General features: G+C 35.2%; 4 protein-coding genes and 1 long non-coding RNA gene across 9 annotated transcripts in view; 3 read left to right on the top strand and 2 right to left on the bottom strand.

Moving 5' to 3' along the window:
• Positions 1 to 28: 28 nt before the first annotated feature.
• Positions 29 to 6,803, top strand: LOC128674968 (scm-like with four MBT domains protein 2). Of its 2 annotated transcripts, none has more exons than XM_053754004.2 (7): positions 29 to 272; positions 1,361 to 1,771; positions 2,155 to 2,277; positions 2,453 to 2,581; positions 3,071 to 3,933; positions 5,277 to 5,452; positions 5,907 to 6,803. In XM_053754004.2, exons 1-7 carry the CDS (start codon positions 198 to 200, stop codon positions 6,743 to 6,745), a joined length of 2,616 nt encoding a protein of 871 aa, XP_053609979.1. In that variant the 5' UTR covers positions 29 to 197; the 3' UTR covers positions 6,746 to 6,803. The 2 variants fall into 2 exon arrangements, with proteins under 2 accessions (XP_053609979.1, XP_053609986.1); XM_053754011.1 differs by lacking the exon at positions 29 to 272 and adding an exon at positions 775 to 962.
• LOC128675041 (uncharacterized) lies at positions 1,822 to 5,414 on the bottom strand. The gene is made up of 2 exons (XR_008405224.1): positions 5,296 to 5,414; positions 1,822 to 2,312 (listed from the first exon to the last, which is right to left on the bottom strand). It is a non-coding gene; the product is annotated as an uncharacterized LOC128675041 (long non-coding RNA).
• Positions 6,792 to 14,008, bottom strand: LOC128675017 (uncharacterized). Of its 2 annotated transcripts, none has more exons than XM_053754079.2 (3): positions 13,964 to 14,008; positions 8,134 to 8,208; positions 6,792 to 8,017 (listed from the first exon to the last, which is right to left on the bottom strand). In XM_053754079.2, the coding sequence occupies exons 2-3, from the start codon at positions 8,135 to 8,137 to the stop codon at positions 6,858 to 6,860; spliced, it is 1,164 nt and encodes a 387-aa protein (XP_053610054.1). In that variant the 5' UTR covers positions 8,138 to 8,208; positions 13,964 to 14,008; the 3' UTR covers positions 6,792 to 6,857. The 2 variants fall into 2 exon arrangements, with proteins under 2 accessions (XP_053610054.1, XP_053610044.1); XM_053754069.2 differs by lacking the exon at positions 13,964 to 14,008 and adding an exon at positions 8,655 to 9,471.
• LOC128674998 (uncharacterized) lies at positions 10,324 to 12,691 on the top strand. Its single transcript, XM_053754049.2, has 2 exons — positions 10,324 to 10,612; positions 10,961 to 12,691. The coding sequence occupies exons 1-2, from the start codon at positions 10,448 to 10,450 to the stop codon at positions 12,545 to 12,547; spliced, it is 1,752 nt and encodes a 583-aa protein (XP_053610024.1). The 5' UTR covers positions 10,324 to 10,447; the 3' UTR covers positions 12,548 to 12,691.
• A 347-nt stretch (positions 14,009 to 14,355) lies between the features above and the next one.
• Positions 14,356 to 17,893, top strand: part of Nrg (Neuroglian) — a 35,666-nt gene continuing 32,128 nt past the window's right edge. For all 3 annotated transcript variants that reach the window (XM_053753978.1, XM_053753991.1, XM_064436841.1), the window contains exons 1-3: positions 14,356 to 14,510; positions 14,883 to 14,966; positions 16,568 to 16,694. In XM_053753978.1, the coding sequence (XP_053609953.1) occupies positions 14,909 to 14,966; positions 16,568 to 16,694 (185 nt within the window). In that variant the 5' untranslated portion in view covers positions 14,356 to 14,510; positions 14,883 to 14,908. The remainder of the gene's footprint in view (positions 14,511 to 14,882; positions 14,967 to 16,567; positions 16,695 to 17,893) is intronic.

Below are 17,893 nucleotides of genomic sequence, written 5' to 3'. Positions count from 1 at the left end.
TCAGTAAGTTTGGATCCATCAATTTAATGAAATGGAACGTGACTTTTTGAACTCAATTTTGAGTAAAATGAATTTTTTAATGGTGTGGTGATTTTTATTATAAGTGTTCAATGATTTCAGGAAACTTTATTTCTGTTTTCGTGTGGTTCTGTTGAAATGTATTTTTCATGAAGTTAGTAAATAAAGTTTTGTGAAAAATGGTAGAGTTTGATTGGAGTAATTATTTGCAAGCAAATAATAGCGTTGCAATTCCAGAAGAATTGTTCGCTCATGTAAGTACTGATGAGTAGAATAATAACTAGTTAAATAAATCACATTATATTTATTTTAATAAAATTAACATTCTTTTAGTGTTATCTCAGAAGTACATAATATGTTGAACACTTTTTTTTTAATTAATTTACCATAACTAGTTGTTTTATGAACAAGTAAAATAAAATATGATAAAATGTAGAAATAATTAAAATTGAAAATCTATATACAGAATATACAAGTCGTAATCACATGTTTTGTGTTGTTTTAAGTTACCTGTTAATTAGTTAATAAATTATTATGATGTGCAATGTCAAGAAATATTAAGTGCAGGTAATACACATAGGTAAGTGTAAAAAAATGCACATTCTTATCACGGTAATGAAATTTAACGTTATGATTATGCACATTTGCAGTGAAAATATTTTTTTACATTTTAAAACATTTATTTCCATAAAATATTCATCACTTTGACACTTGTTTCTTTGCCATATGGAATGTCTATTTGTCCTAATTATTTTATTATTATTACAGTTTATTATTTTTAAAAAACACAGATGTATTAAATTTATTACATTATTAATAAGTATTGATTAAACACTAATATATTGGGAATTTTAATATGGGGAAAAAATTATGTAATATTGGATGGTTATGTTATCCATTACATTTAATATACATCATGAATTTACATCAAAACAATTGAGCCTGTAAGTACTCAAAATAAATTAACCATGATTTGCATTGTAAAGTTAGTTTTAACACTCTTGGAGTATCTCTGAGAGTAATTATTATTGTAAGTACTTTATTAGTACTTTACTTCTTAGTTATTATTGAGTACTTTATTCTAAGATAGTTTGACATACTGTTTTTTTATATAAATGTCAGAAGTCCCCCTATCGCAATTTATTTGTCTGTTTGTTTAAAAGTGATAAACTTAAAAACTCCCAGAGGGATTTTTGTATGTTTTCACCAATAGTTATTGTGATTCCTGAGAAAGGTTAAGATGTATAATTTATGTTTTTTGGTTTTTCTCTGAGCAAAACAGGAAAGGGCCGCTATTTATAGATAAAGAAACAAGTCGCGAGAAAATACGTTAATGTTCCAGGTCGAAGCAAGTCTCAACAATGGCATCAAGCAGGGCATGCTGCTTGAAGTGTGCCACAAGAACAACCCTGACATCTACTGGATTGCTAAAATCACCATGGTATGCGGCCATCTTCTACGCATCAAGTTCATTGGAGCAGATGAAGATTTCTGGTGTGACATATCCAAGAATAAAGTACACCAACTAGGGTGGTGTGGGAAGGCCGATGAGCTGATAGAACCTCCAGACGATATTAATGAGAGATATGGAGACTCAATAATAGAGATAATGAAGAAGGTCTTAATGGGTGGGCAGTCTGTGTCGATTGAGGCATTGAATAACAAAGGATTCTCCCCAATAGACAGGATCAAAACTGGCATGAAAGTGGAAGTTCAGAATGTCACAGATCCATACAGATACTGGATTGCAACTGTAAGTTTTTTTACAGGTTTTTCTTTGATTCCTTTCTAAGATTTCCTTTCTAAATATAATAATTGAATTCCTAACATTAAAATCAATTTGGAAGTGAGCTGATTTTTATGACAGCCAGCAGCTTCTTTTGTATGTTTCTTAGTTTTTCACCTGAAGATCTTTCTTCTTAAGGTATAGTCTATTCCTTTGCGAAATTTCATCAAAATTACACCTCACACTTTCTCTTTCTCATAATATGGAAGAAAGTTTGACAGTCTGACACATATCCCCATACAGTCATGTATTATGAGATATGAAATTAATTTTTTTACATGATGTAAACAATTAAAAATTAGAATAAGTATTCTCAATACATAGTACAACAGATTAACTATTTATTGTAGGTAAAAGAGAATGTTGGTGGTCGCCTACTGTTGAAGTACGACGGAGCTGATGACGACCTGGACGAGTTCTGGATATTCTTCTCCAACACTCGCCTCTGCAGTTTCGGCTTCGTCACTAACAAGGTCAGTCTATAATATGTTTGCTTTGCCACCTTTTTCTGGAAAAAAAAAATTAAAAATATACTAGTAGCTAGCTAAAGTATATTTTGAAAGAAAAAAAAAAATTTTGTTTAGTAGCAATCACATTGCAGGCACTTGGAAAAACTACATCTTAAGTGACTTTAAGTCTGTCTTACAGGGTTCTCCGTGGCAATTCAAGTACCCAGGTAAAGTGAACAAGTTCTCGTGCAAGAACAAGCTGAGCACTCAGCTCAGACAGAGTGCTGAGGAGTCCATCAAGGAGCCCACTCCTGCTGACTTGTTTCAGGTATGTTGAGATAATATCAGAGTCTGGTCCATATTATATATAATTAAGTGATAAAACTCCATTAGATTTATTTTAAGAAGTCTTGAATGATCACCTGGGTGAATTGAAGTCAAGGAGTCGTCGTGTCGTGTCGTCCAAAGTGAAATTAGGACATTTGAAGTTCCACTTAGTTCACCCAGGTATATAAATCGTGTGGTTAATAAAGGGCAGTCAATATGTTACATTTTATTTATTTAACTATTTTGAATGCACATAGGTGCTTTTGTATAGTGACTTTATTGATCGGTAGTCATATGTTTGTTTCCCACTGGGAATTTTAAAGAAATGATGAATTCTAAGAAGCCTATCTGCGATACCGACTACTTTACTAAAACTACTCTGCTATTATTTATTTATTTAAACTTTATTGCACAACTAACAATACCAGGCTTCCTCAACCAATCAAACGATCAGACCAAGCAGAAAATGTAATATCTTTCATATTTCCAGCCAAACCCAAGCTTAGAAGTGCACAACTTCGTAACAGGAATGAAACTGGAGGCATTGAACCCTGAAGACATGAAGTCAATCAGACCAGCCACAATCACCAAAGTCTTCAACAACTTTCACTTTTTGGTCACCATCGACGACCACTCTGAAGACTATGAAGACACCAAAATGGCCTGGCTTTGTGATTCTATGCACCCGTATATCTATCCTATAGGCTGGGCCCAAAAGTATAATATAACTTTCAAAAGTCCAAAAATTTGGAAAGAAGGAAACTTCGATTGGGATGAATATTTGTCAATGACTTCTTCAGTACCAGCTCCGGAATATTGCTTTGGGAATAAAACTGTATTAAAAGGCATTGAAGTTGGTATGAAATTAGAGGCAGTTAATCCACAAAACCATGAGGAAATCCATGTTGCAACAATAGATTTGATCGTGGAACACATGGTGTGTGTTGAACTGTTACCTATCGGAGAAAAAGTGTGGTATTCTCAAGACAGTGATTTGTTATTACCTGTGGGGTGGTGTGATAGTAACAACTACGCTTTGCATATACCCGATACATCTGTGTCCAAAGAACCGCCAAAAGTTGTAGAAGTAAAGAAAGTCAAAGAAGATATTAAATCTGAAGAGTGGTGTGATAGAATATTTTTTAATTACAAATGTTATGCTGGTCCGTCTATTAGTAGGAATAAATTGTCTCAATTGCCAAAGCATGTGGGTCCCGGCCCATTGACTCTGGTGCTGAAGGAAGTGTTGAACAAGATGATATCGGCTTCGTACAAGCCGGCCAAGCTGTTGAAAGACTGGGAGACTGATGAGCCGCCAGAAGAAGGCATGAGACTGGAAATGTTGAGAGCTAAGTAAGTTAAAATTTTTTTTAGATCCACTCTCACGTGTCTGCATTGATTTAATTTTCTGTTTCGACGCCTCGGAGTACAGGGTCCGCGCACATAGAAAGCTTTAAAATTTTGAAGGGGCCTGTGATATAACAAGGGTTAATGATCATCAGTCATATTGCCTGTTCTTTAATTTCTTTAATTCGGCAGTTTCCCTTATTCATACATTTCATAAAAATCTCTAACTCGTCATTTATTTGCTTTTTTCGGCATCACGCTAAAGATTACTTGGTTTACTTACTTTTATTATTTCTATATCAGTTTTATGCCAGCTCCATACTGTCGCCGGACTTGGACACCGACGCGAATGCGTGAACATTGCGCAGTTAGTATAAGTGATTGTATTTATCGCAATGAAAAACCAGCAATGTATACCGAAACCGTTGCTGTTCGAGGACAGTGGCATTAGTGTTGTTTGTGCATAATCCACACTGCTATTGTGTATGATCTTAAATATGTTAATTTCTTGTAAAAATCATGTATAAAAATGGAGTACCTACCTACCTACTAATTCTATGATAAAAATTGTTGTGCAAAAATAATAAGAAAGATAAACATGCCAATTATTATATTAGTGAATATAGGTAAAATAGGTTGACATGTAAATAAAATAAATAAATATAAATATATTAAGACAAATCACACAGATTGAGCTAGCCCCAAAGTAAGTTTGAGACTTGTGTTATGGGATACTAACTCAACGATACTATATTTTATAACAAATACATAGGTATAGATAAACATTCAAGACTCGGGCCATTCAGAAAAGATCATTTTTCATCATGACCCGACCGGGGATCGAACCCGGGACCTCACGGTTTAGAGGCAAGTACTTTACCACTGCGCCACCGAGGTCGTCAAATGTTATATGTATTGTGATAAGGTACACGATGTCCCTAAAATTAAATTACAAAAATGATAATTATATAGGTATAATGAATTTATTGGCATTACGGGTCGGGCATACAGTGACAATATAATAATGCTTTCAGCTAATAATGCTTTAATGTTGGGATTGCCTGGCGTTGCATTGTCTTAGGAATGTTTGCGGATACCTTCTCAGCAATTATTAGAAAACGGTGTATCCTGAAAGTATTTGTTGTAGCACTTTACCGCTGCGTCAATGGCGCCTCTGAACTGAGAGGTTCCGGGTTCGATCTCCGGTCGGGTCATGATGGAAAATGATCTTTTTCTGAATGGCCCGGGTCTTGGATGTTTATCTATATATATAAGTTAATATAGTTACTAAACATCATATGGACTCTTGTCTGAAATAAATAGGTAATTAGAATTTGAATGAATATCAGATTAAAGTCGGGGACATACCACGCATACGTGCCGATCGCAGACCGCGGCGGTCAGCTGGCGGCGTTCTGCCGCGCCATGTGCGGCAAGCTGCAGGCCTGCCCCAGCCTGTTCGGCCCGCTAGAGTTCGTCGGCGCGTGCCCCAACAACTGCCAGCAGGTCGACAAGTCTATATTCCGTGAGTGTTTTATTTTATTTCTTGTGTTTTATTTGTTCCATTATTTACCAACTAGATGTAGTTACGTGTAGGTTGTGCGACTTCGTCAGCGTAGAATATAGTTACTTCTGACAGCATTAAATTTGATTTGTGATTGTTCACTCAACTTCTACTCTACTCAACTTCTACTGTCGCTGGAAATTAAATTTTGAAAAATAAACGTAGCCTAATTATGAGAAAATAAAAAATCATTGTAGAGATCTGGTGCCTATAGATAGCTAGCCATAGGCACCAGAACGACTACCACGAAACATCCATCCATCCAGGATCGGGCCCAGACGAATGTACTCCTCGATAAATAAAAACTTGTGTCAAAAATGACATTTTTGCAAACAAAAAAAATATCAATATCATTTTTAATAAAAAGAAATAAAATAAAAGTTTTCATTCGAAAATTGAATTTATAATTTTACAGATAACGTAACCGAACGTCGCGGAAGGCCGAAAGGATCTTTCACCGGCAAACGAAAACGAAAAAAGTGCACTCCGGAAAAGAAAGAGAAAGAACAACAACCATCACAGGAAACTGCAAGTAAAGATGGGGAATCTGTCGAAAGCGAACATAGTGCGGGCTCCACGCCGCCTTCGGAGTCCGGGACCAGGCCCAATTCGCCGGAAAGCGGCGCAGAATATAAAAAAAATCAGAGAAAAAAGAGAGAACCGAAAAACCAATACCCGAAACTAGAAATGAAAACGCGAGGCGCCAAACTACCAAACTTCGCGCTACAGATGAAAGAAGCACATTGGAACAAGAAAGACGTACAGACCATCTACAGCAACACATGCATTTCGAAGAAACGAAACTCGCCAGACAGCGACACTGAGAACGATACTAATGAAAGTAGCTCAAATTCAAGAGACGCTAAAAACATTTCGGATGTTTCTGACTCTGAAGAACCAGAATTGAAAAAATTAAAGTTCAATACTTATGATCCGCTGCCGTCTGATAATAAAATGTTCGAGAAAGACACGGAAATATCCAGGTTGAAGGACAAACTGAAGCTAGCGCCCAATCCTTTAGATTGGTCCGTTGATGATGTATACGAATATCTAATGAGCACAGAAGACTGCAAGTTGATCGCAGAGAAGATGAAGCAAGAAGAAATCGACGGAGAAGCCCTGATATTGCTCGATCTGGAGACGATACGAGAATTTCTCCACATGAAAAAAGAATTTGCGGTCCAATTATGTAAGCATATTACTAAAATAAGGTGGTATTACGTAGATAACTTTGAAGAGAACAGGGTGCCGTGATAATTTTAAGCATTTGTTCCTTTGTCTAGTCCACAATAAATACATGTTCCATTAAAAAGGTCTTTATTTTCACTAGCGATTTGAATTAATTTGCATTGCTATATGTATGTATTCACGTGAGAGAATTCCTTCTCAACTTCTTGCAGAGGAAGTTGCAGATTTTAGAAATGAATGACTTGCTACAATCTTCCACTTCTTTATCCTGCTCGACTCTGTCGTCGCTTCCGCATAGATTTTTCTTTGCAAAGGAAACTTTCACCGGTATCTCTCTGTCCGATATGTTTTGTGGCTGCAACTCGTATTGCTCAATTTCTATCTTCTTTGCGGCCAATTTCTTGATATTCTCCGTCGAAGCTACATACGACGATGCACCTTCTGAGTTCTTTTTAATATTGATTTCAGACAACAGACTGCGATCGTTCATCTTTATAATGCAAGGTGTGGTACTCAACAAATATACGTTAACTCGATTATCGATTGTGTGGTTCTTTTTTGAGTTATTTTCGTTAAAAGTGGAATCAGTAAGATAGTTGTCATTTTTATAAGCTTCTACTATTAACTGTACACTTTCATCGTAGCTCGTGTCGAATGTTTTGAGCGAATCTAATGTATCGGTTTTGGACGCGTCGTCTTGCATCGTGCTGGTTTCACAGTCTTGCACTTCAACTTGATTATCAACTTGAACCATATTGTCGTTGGTTACCAAAGACTGAAAAGAAGATTCGCACGATATTATGTTCTGTATCATATCTTTGATAAAATTCTCCATGTCGGATATGGATTCCTCCTGAGTTCTAGATAGGATTTCGTTAAGTTTTTGTTTGTAAACGTCATAATCTCGCAAATTGGATTGAAAAGTGTTGAAAATTTCTTGTATCGTCGATTTGAAGAACTTGATGTTGGACTCGAGACTGGTCGCGGAGGCGTGCTCTATTTGGAGGTCTTGCGATAGATTCTTATATAGCTTTTGTTCTAGCCTGTCCAAATCGGAGTTAGTGATTGATTTGTTTGTATTATCAGTGATTTTCAAAATCGACGACTTCCCTTTCGATACGTTATTGTCTTTTACTGGAAGTTCGTCATGCTCGTATCGTTTGTAATATTCTTTTTGCCTGTTTTTCGCATCGGTAATATTTGTACCAGTAGATGACTTGAAAATTGTGTATGAACCTTTGTTGGTGGCATTTATACAGATATCTGATTTCCATTTAACGTTTGCGTTGGAGTTGATTTGAGTTCGCCGCGGGTCTGGCTTCGGGGCGCGTTGATTACCTGAATCGAGTAAATTACAAGATATTACAATCATTTTAAAGTAAAATTAAGTATATATAAAGTGCCTATATTAAAATAATAAAAGCTACAGATACAATTATACAAATAATACTCACTCATTATTCCGGTAGAGACCGAGCTTGGTTGTGACTTTAGGATGTATTTCCCTGGACAATATCATTCAGGAATTTCTGTAAAAAATATTCAAGTCAATTAAGAACTTTAACAATTATAATAAGACAACGTAAGAAGTATTACCGACCACAGTGTGAAGTGGAGACGAAAAAGTAAGAAAGCTGACCCTGGGCTCTGACACTTAATGGGTGCGGAAGAAATCGGGAAAACGTTCAGATGAACGTCGAAAGTTTAGAGAATGGATAGGTTAGTAGGCAGAGGAATGGTGGTGGGACCAATACTGATAATTATTTTTCTTCTGAGCATTGGTGGATCCGAAATGCTAGTATAGTTTGTAGGTTGAAAAAATACCAACTATCGGTGAACCTACCGTGAAAAAGTGCATGTGGAAAAAGGATGTGAAGGTTTGATTTCTGATTAAATATTTTGAAGATTTTGACATTTCATATTTTACTTAATTAAGTAAACAATAATATAGGTACTTAGTTACTAAGTTACTTACCGTGAAATTAAATTTATAGTTAGAAACATTTAAAATTATTCACATTATTAAAATTTCGCTGCCATTTAGAACAAATATTTTCTCATTGACGACAAAGTGTATATTTGACGGAGTATTGATGAAATAAAAGACAGCAAAAAGAATTTAATAATCTTTATGTGGATCTTTTTCGTTAATAAGGTGGGCAAGTTTGGATGACAGGAAATGGTAAAGAGTAATAAAGTACAGTACAGACAAATTAAACAACTTTCAATATTCATTTCTTACAACTTTTGAACGGCTGAACCGATTTTTATGAAACATGGCTAATAACACTCTGTATCTATGACACAAAAATACTATCGAAAATCGGTTCATTCGTTTGGGAGCTACGATGGCATTGACCGATACACAGACAGACACGTTTAACTTATAACACCCCTCTTTTTGCGTCGTCGGGGAGTTAAAAACAAAGATGTTTTGCTCATGGAATGGTTTTGCTCTCCTATATTAGATATATACAAATTGGCAGATAAACTGATTGGATTTAGTATGGAAACTCAAAAGTTTATGTCCGATTTTCACTATATGTTTTTTATGCAAGTTGTCAAAACCGAGGTTTGTTGCCACCTAGAAGACTAGGTAGGAGTTTCGGCTGTACGATCACTAAGACTGTCGCGATATTTCCTCTGGTTTCACAGTAAAGGTAGGTCAACTGGTCAACGCTGCAACCAGTTACTAAACAATATGGTCAATGGCGAATGGTCCCTTTTTAGTCACACAAGACCTGTCTGGGAGCGAAGAGTGAAAGATGCAATTTGTTACGAGCGAGGAGTTGTGGCCGTTTGTGGCAACAGGCAGCTAGTTAAGTTTTAGCAAATGTAAAGTTTTGCTTTTACTTATTAAAAAACAAGCTAGGTACATAGGTACTTGCAGCCGCAGCGTACGTGGTGACGTGAGTCATTGCTGCCCGGGGCGAAATCATAATTTGCCACCCCTTTAGGTGGACGAGATCGCATGGGACTCAATATGTTCAAGTAGGTAAAACTATAGCTGGGCGCATACCGTTTGGACTACCACTCTATGGAGGGCACAAAAAAGTACAATGGGGTTTGAAGATTTTACTATGGAGCGTGGCATACCTACTGCCGCCATTTTGATTTTTTTTCAAAATCGCGGCCAGCCATGAAACCTTTATAAGTCGATAGCTGACATTAATGCCAACAAAAAATATTAATTCAATGACCCTCATAAAGTGTCAGGTTTCCGAGAAAATAACCGTCAAAGTTGATCACGTGATTTCTATTTTTAATAGCGACTATAAACCCATCTATTTGGTATAACAATGTGTAAACATACACAAAATATTCTAATAGGTATAGATAATATTAATAATAAAACATAGATAACTATGCCTCATGATATTTCTACATGTTGCGGCTACTATGTACTTAATAAGAATATTTTATACTACGACAAAAAAGTCAATGGAGACGTACTGTTCATTAGGTATTGTTTTAGGTGTTTTATATAACAAGAAAATAGATTATGTATTGTATTATTCTAATGTGCAAGCGAGACACACTACAAGCGGGGGTGAGGGGAGTGTGGCGGAGGAAGTGCGCCTGCCCCACCTTTATACTCCCGACCACTGCACTCAGTTTGCTACCTGTGTTCTTTCTATGCGGGAGTAAACGCCTCTCTGTGCGAATTATTCGTTATTTAGTTGCAGTGTTGGATTTGTTGTTAAAGTTGTTTCGTTAAGTTTTCTTATTGTTTTTGTTTGTTATTGACTTATTTGTTTTGGTGCTGAAATGTCCCCTTCAAGACGTTGTTATTTTTGTGGAATAAGTACTATTCACTATGGACCAAGACGTAGATCTCGTGCACCTGTACGGTCTTACCAACTGAACGACGACTTCTTATTGGAGCATCCCTCCGTTATGGAATATGCTGGCCATATGATTGAGGAGCCGCAGGTTTGTACCTCTTTAATCCACTTTAGACTTATCACTATTTCATCCTATACTTCTTAGTTAAATAGTTTTATAAAAATGTTTTACGGTGCTCCCACACAGCAGTTAGAAAATGTTGTATAACATGTGTTATCTTACTTTCTTTGTAATAAAAGTATAAAAAAGTATGATGATGACCATAGCAACCACGAGAAAAGTTATTTTTGATTTACCAAAAACACTGTAGATAACTCTGCACTAGCACTTAAATACAGTCGTCGATTTCTTTCGAATTATAGGTTTATAGTTTAATAATCTTTTTTGCAATTGCGTGTAAAATAAGTGTTATAGGAAGAATGTTTATTATTTCAGATAACGGCTGAGAAAAAGATATGTAGGCCTTGTTTACAACGTGCCGATCGCTTTGTTATTAGACAAAGGAGAGAACGTATGCAAGAGGAACGCAATGAAGCAGCACAACAAGCAGCGACCGACGTGGTAGTTGAACCTTCTAGTAGCAGCTCGTCACGTGGTATAATTAACGATCCATTGGATGTGATTGGTGTGCCTGAAGAAGTAATTGTTCCCGAAGTACAAGATGCACACACACAAACAAGTACTCCTGTATTTCCTGTTCATGATTTTAAGCGAGTACCATATAATTCCATCTTCTGTATAGCAAGTGGCTGTAATAATCAAAATGATCTTCATAGGATCCCGTTGGCATTCAGAATAGATTGTTTGTATAAACAAAATATTTACATTTCTTTCGGAAATCGTGCTTGTAGTGAGCATTTAATGAGCACCATATGGAACAACCTGGAAGAAAATAGTCGTTCTACAAAGGAAACTTTTAACAGTAGACAAATGTCCGCTATGTTAAAGCTATTGCAGAAAAAGGATACGCAGTATTTGAATTTCGAAAGACTCGAATCCCTTGATGATTATGTGTTACATTTTTACGCCGGTTATACGAAAGATAATTTCCTAAATATACTCGAGCAAACACCATCTATAACACAAACCTTTAAAAAACCAAAAACAGCATTGGCTACCGTATTGTGCAAATTACATACCGGTGACTCTAATGAAAGACTGTCGAGTATTTTTCGTATGACTTCGCAGCAGTTTGGAACAATAATGAAAAAAGTACGGCACTGTCTGTGTTCGGAATTCGTTCCTAAAAACCTAGGGTTCGATCACATTTATGGGCCAAATCGCGCTAGCTCTTACAGAAACGAGCTTTTAGAGAGAATTTTACGAATTTCAAATGTGTTATTTTCAAATTCTCGAAACCCAGTCATAACAATTTGCGATGGAACGTACTTTTATATCCAAAAAAGCTCAAATTACGCATTTCAACGAGAAAGTTACAGTATACATAAGTATCGCAATTTATTAAAAGTATTTTTAATTGTGAGCCCAGACGGCTACATAATTGAAACATTTGGTCCATACGAAGCAAAAAAATCAGATGCTTCTATTATGGAAGAACTAATCAGTGAACGGGATGATAACCCATTTCATTGGTTTTTTGAAGCAGGTGACATTTTTATTCTAGACCGAGGATTTCGGGACGTAATAAAAAATCTAGAGGAAGCTGGATACGAAGCATACATGCCTTTGACCAAAGATGATGACGAGCGTCAGTTAACTACTCGACAGGCTAATGAGTCACGTAAAGTTACACTGTGCCGTTGGGTAGTTGAATCAGTCAATGGACGAATTAAAAATCAATTTAGACAGTTGAGGTCACAGTATGTAAATATAGCAGCTCCACACTTGCACGAAGAGGTCAGAATAGCATGCGCCTTAATAAATGCCTATGGGGTGCGATTGACAGACAATGCCCTTGTTAATGAAATAATAAATGAAATATATTTAAAATATGATGCACCCAACCTCTTAAGTGAGTTGGTAATACACGAGAATTTAAACATGCGTCTTTCCAGGCTATAGATGTCAGTGAAGGTTTTGATCAATTCCCAGAATTATCTCATGATGAGCTAATAATAACGAGCTTAGGACCGTACCAAGTGGCACAAGCCAGAAGTTATTATGGTGAACATATGAAAATAAATGGAGATTTTTATATTGAGGTGTTTGAAGATGACGCCATAGAATATGACTTACCACAATACGGTATTATTGCCACTAGCCCTTGGCTTTTGAGGTCTAGAATACATTCTAGACACTTTAACACTCGGATGTACTTTGTTTATATATTGTTAGATGATACGTTGCTAGGAAGAAACAAAATCATAGGACATTATTGCACATGTCTCGTTGGCAAAAGAACTTTAGGATGTTGTTCACACGTGATGACCATTATATGGTACATGGCGTGGGCAAGACATCAAGGAACAATTCCTAGCCCTCCCGCTGGGTTTTTAGATCATGTTATACTTCGTAATATTCGAGACTCTATTGATTAGAATGTAATGTTTCAACAAAATTCACGTAACATAGGTAACAAAAACCATATTTTTTTTTGTTTTTAGAAGTTTTTAAGACGGGAATTTATCACAAACAACGAACATAATGTTAAAACAAGTGACATTTGCGCAATTAACTATTACTTGTTTTATGTGTATAAGAAAGGCAAAAAGTGTTTTTTGTATTGATGTTATGAATGTGATTTTTGTGTTTGTAGTCTCAAAAGTGTTTAAATTGTGTATACTAAAAGCATGATGCCTTAAATTGTTTATCGGGCAATAAAAATACTGTTCCGAAACTGTACTTCTAATTTTTTTCCCTTTTGTGCCAATGTAAAAAGAAATCCAGGTTTATATAACTATTTTCGCAAAGAGAAATTGTAGTAAGTAGGTAACCATAAAACTATGCCACAATATAAATGTAAAGAGAATTTTTAATTTTATGATTATTCCTATCTTGTGTTATGTAGTAAATGGTTTTACAGAGGTACCTATTACTTTCATTTACCCTATAATATCAAATGTCATATTAAATCTAATGACGATACTGCAGTCACTCACACATAGATGGTCACAAAATAAGTTATTAAGTTGAAAAATATATCCAGATACAATGCAACATACATATTTGTTCTAAAAGTTTTTTTTTTAACATCTTTATTCATCAGAACACATACCCTTGCTTATAATTATGGATGTCACGTGATCAACTTTGACGGTTATTATCTCAGAAACCTGACACTTTACGAGGGTCATTGTTTTAATATTTTTTGTTGGTATTTATGTCAGCTATCGATTTGTATACGTTTTATGGCTGGCCGCGATTTTGAAAAAAAATCAAAATGGCGGCAGTAGGTATGCCACAAATCTTCAAACCCCTTTGCCGCCCTTCTAATTTTATACGTTTAATTTTTCGATACGTTAAATTATTAAGTCGTACTCATCCTCGTCGTCTCATATTTATGGTTGGGAAGACTGAAGAGGCGGACCCGCGCGCGGGGCTCTTTCTAAATCTATGTGAAGAGGTAGGTAAGAGATTAAATCTTGGCCATAGCGTCCCGAAGCTGTGTAAAAAATAAATCAAGAAAGACTAATGGATGACACCACTCATAAAATAAGCTCTATTGAAGAAGTTTGATTGCCACAAAGAAGAAAAGAAAAAAGACACCACTCATATATTTGTCTGATGTTTGATAAGTGTTTGACCATGTGTGTAAAGCGTTATTTAAAAATAAACATTCAACGTCTGTGGTTTCAGAATGAGATGTGAAATCATAAAGCGAGAGTGCGAGCGAGGCAAAACTATGACATGGCCGAAGCGATCTTGAAACTTTGTAAAAAACTCTATGGTCTCTATGGCAGTCATTGAACCGTCAACGCTGAACGAACGAACGACAGCGAATCTAGAGGCCCCGCCTATAAACCCGTGAATTTTATTAATTTAGTTGGTTTTTAGCGAAATGACATTGTTATAAAAGTATATTTAGGTAATTTAAATAATTTATTTACGGATAACTATAATTTACAAATTATACAATTAGTTATTATACAGTTATTGGAATACAATTATTGATTTACCGTCTTCTTTAACGATAGTGGATTTGTACGATTTTCTAGCGTTAGTTACCCAATAATCACTTAAAATTGAAACAATAAAGATTTTATGATATCTAGTTAAGCTAATAAACAAGTTTTTGTGTTATAAGAGGACGCCAATTTAGTGAATTTGATGTTACTATTTATAGTGGGTGTTGTCATTGTGGCCAAGCTTTATTCGGATTAGGTCATCAAGTGTCGTGAACATGTGTGTTTTCTTATATTCAATTTGAATAAGAGTCGTGCTTTTGGTTTCTTGTTAGATCTGCAAGAGAGGAGAGTGAGAAACATGGGTACCCTGGAGTTGTTATGTTTAATAGCAGCGGTTTCGCAAGCCGCCGCTGTTTGTAAGTATATTTACTTTCTTTCATTATTTATCAGCTTTTCTCTGTTCTTATCAATTGCTCAACACATTTTGACCTGTGGTTCATTCAACTTTATGATATGTGTCGGAAACCTTTATCTTTACAAAGTTTTTCATTCATACATCAATAGAGCAGAACTTTAGGTTAGACTTCAGAAAATATTATGTGAATGAATACGAAAACCAAAGATCCAATAGGTACAATCCAAACAGTAAAAAGACACTAATCTTATTAGTTTTCTAAATGCTTTCTAAACTAATTGTTGATATTGTTTGATACTGAGATACCAACTACTTTCATTAGATTTATTGTCTATATCTGCATCATAAGACAGAGGTAGAGAAAATATACATAGCCTCAAGAGGAGTATTTATTTACTTCCTGTCTATGCCCTGTCTATCAGGCATATCTATCGAAATCTGCATGTTCTGTTGGACAAATTACAAAAATGTAGTTCCTGAAATTGTATTTATTATATATTATGTACATACAATATATTTTTAGATTTTGATATTATTGTAACTTATAAGAATAAAATTTATGTATTATTGTGCATCAATAAAAATCCACTCGGTGATAAACTGATATAAATTTATTAAAAAAATAATATATACTAGAAATGTAATGAAAGTGAAGTCAATAAAGGAAGGATGCTTTGAATTGTACTTATTGTAAAGTCCCACTAATAATTGGGGCCATTGTTTTGACCTTGTTGGACAGATATCATAGTGATTTGGCAAGGAACCACTGTGATGCAATCTTTGATTGGGTAATTTGTTTTGAGACTATGATGGATCCACTCTGTAAATACAGAAAATAAATTAAAAACAACTTTTTAAATCATAATTTTTTGCCTCTTTTCTAACCATCAGATATTGTTTTGAAAATAATGAGGGAATTTAAAAATTCTGGAAATGAACTGGAATTGAACCCGCACCCTCTGTCTATCCAGGGCAGTGCTCTTAACCACTGAGCTATTGCGACCATGCCAATTTCGGCCTATTTAATTCATATTTTTACATCTTACATACAGTAGTAGGTAAGGTACTCTTTTGCTAATCTTGCCGTGATAAACTAACTCAGATATCATCGGAGAGAATCTACATGCAAAGAAAAAGAAGAAGATTCAATGTCAAAGCTTAGTCTGGAAACAAATAACTAATTCATCATATTTATTATTGAGAATGAAAACATATAGTTTACTTGAAACACAAATTAGGTACTTACTTGATTTCACGCAAGTATTCCAAACTACATCACACTACTGGTGAAAAACATTCAGAAAGATCCACTATTATATATATCAGTATTATAGGAGTTTGAATTACCTCTATTTCTGTTAAAAATAGAGATTTATAGCCAGCTGTAGAGGTAAAGTTTAAAACATCTTCCAAACTCTTTAAAAAACAAGGAATTACTTAAATAATTTTTTTCAGTCCTGTTTTATGCCCAATAATTTTTCATGATGGTCAAAAACATAATTTCCTCTTTCCTCATAGAAAGAATGAAAAATAGTTTATTTGCAATAACATTATCAATAATAAAAAATGCAGTGGGAATCTAAGTGATAATGCTTTCCGCAGTGACGTCACCGCCTAAAATAGTGAAGCAGCCGACACAAGAGGAACTGCTGTTCCAAGTGGCCCTGCCCGGGGAAGTGGACAAACCTTTTATCATCGAGTGTGAGGCAGAGGGCGAACCGGCACCTAAGTAAGCAACTTGCACTACCTAACTAGAAACCATGAAATACCTATTAAAAAATGAAATAAAATATTTATGTATTTCATGTGCTATCCTCGTCCATGACTCATTTGCAGTAGTCCACTGAGAATCAGCGTTGTAGTTACTCATGGGACTGCAACATATGCTGAATGGGCCTATGTACCAAAATGAACCTGTGAATGAACCACATTCACTTGTATATTATGATTTCTATCTACTTGTTTTTTATATTGTTTTGTGTTATGTTGTTTAATTTTTAGCAATAAATGTTCATTCTTTATTCACTATTTTATGAAAAACGTAGTGTGTGCCAGCTGTTTTTCATACCGCGCATAATGGAAGAGTCAATCAAGGTAAACCAGATATTATAGACTAAGCTCAGTCTTACCCCATAAGGGATACAAAGATGATATCTGATGTATATTTATAATTTTAGGCTGTTGAGGGATTTTAGTAACCTATAGAAAATTTTGTTTCTGTGTGCTTTCATTTCCTTTCTTCTTCTTCTTTATTTTCACCTATTGATCTTCAACCCACTTCCACATACGTTATATTTTTCTATTTACTTCCCTATATAAAGTGTTTTAAATAAGCGTCTTCTATTCTCGACGAAATACTATAATGTCAGAAGTACCAAAACAACTATATATAAGAGAAATAAAATATGAAAAAGAAACTATACAAGTAATTTACCATTTCAATACATAAATTGCAATGTGCATAACATATTCATTCATAGCGCTGTTATTTTATGCTAAAGCCAGACGCAGACTTTCTGGGTTGCGTGCGGAACTTTCAGCAGACATTTTAACTTTCCGTTTGAGTTGGATTTCAAGTGGGCACGGACCACGGACTGTTTACACGCTAAGCCTCGAGACCTTAATTATACCAGATTTCACTCTTTTCACTTGGCGGAAATATCGCCACTTGTAAGTTTTATGTTTCTGCTTTATTTTTTTATAAAATCCAATAATTTAAAAGCTATACAATTCTAATAAAATATATACAATTCTCGTGTCACGGTTTTAGTTACCAAACTACACCGTAACGGCTCGACCATTTTTTATGAAATTTTATATGCATATTCAGATGGTCTGAGAATAGGTTATTATCCGTAATACCCACTAGCTTTTGCCCGCAGCTTCGCCCGTTGTCCTTCTCCATACTTCGAACAACACAAAATTTCA

Source organism: Plodia interpunctella, chromosome 2, assembly GCF_027563975.2.
Source record: "Plodia interpunctella isolate USDA-ARS_2022_Savannah chromosome 2, ilPloInte3.2, whole genome shotgun sequence".
Taxonomy (NCBI): Eukaryota; Metazoa; Arthropoda; class Insecta; order Lepidoptera; family Pyralidae; genus Plodia; species Plodia interpunctella.
This window is presented reverse-complemented; position numbering and strand designations above follow the sequence as displayed.

Excerpts from the sequence above, each read along its gene's own strand:
- LOC128674998 (XM_053754049.2), top strand. The coding sequence starts at position 10,448 with ATGTCCCCTTCAAGACGTTGTTATTTTTGTGGAATAAGTACTATTCAC. Across the intron at positions 10,613-10,960 it reads ATATGATTGAGGAGCCGCAG|ATAACGGCTGAGAAAAAGAT; the intron begins GTTTGTACCTCT and ends TTATTATTTCAG.
- LOC128674968 (XM_053754004.2), top strand. The coding sequence starts at position 198 with ATGGTAGAGTTTGATTGGAGTAATTATTTGCAAGCAAATAATAGCGTT. Across the intron at positions 2,582-3,070 it reads CTCCTGCTGACTTGTTTCAG|CCAAACCCAAGCTTAGAAGT; the intron begins GTATGTTGAGAT and ends TCATATTTCCAG. Across the intron at positions 3,934-5,276 it reads CTGGAAATGTTGAGAGCTAA|ATTAAAGTCGGGGACATACC; the intron begins GTAAGTTAAAAT and ends AATGAATATCAG.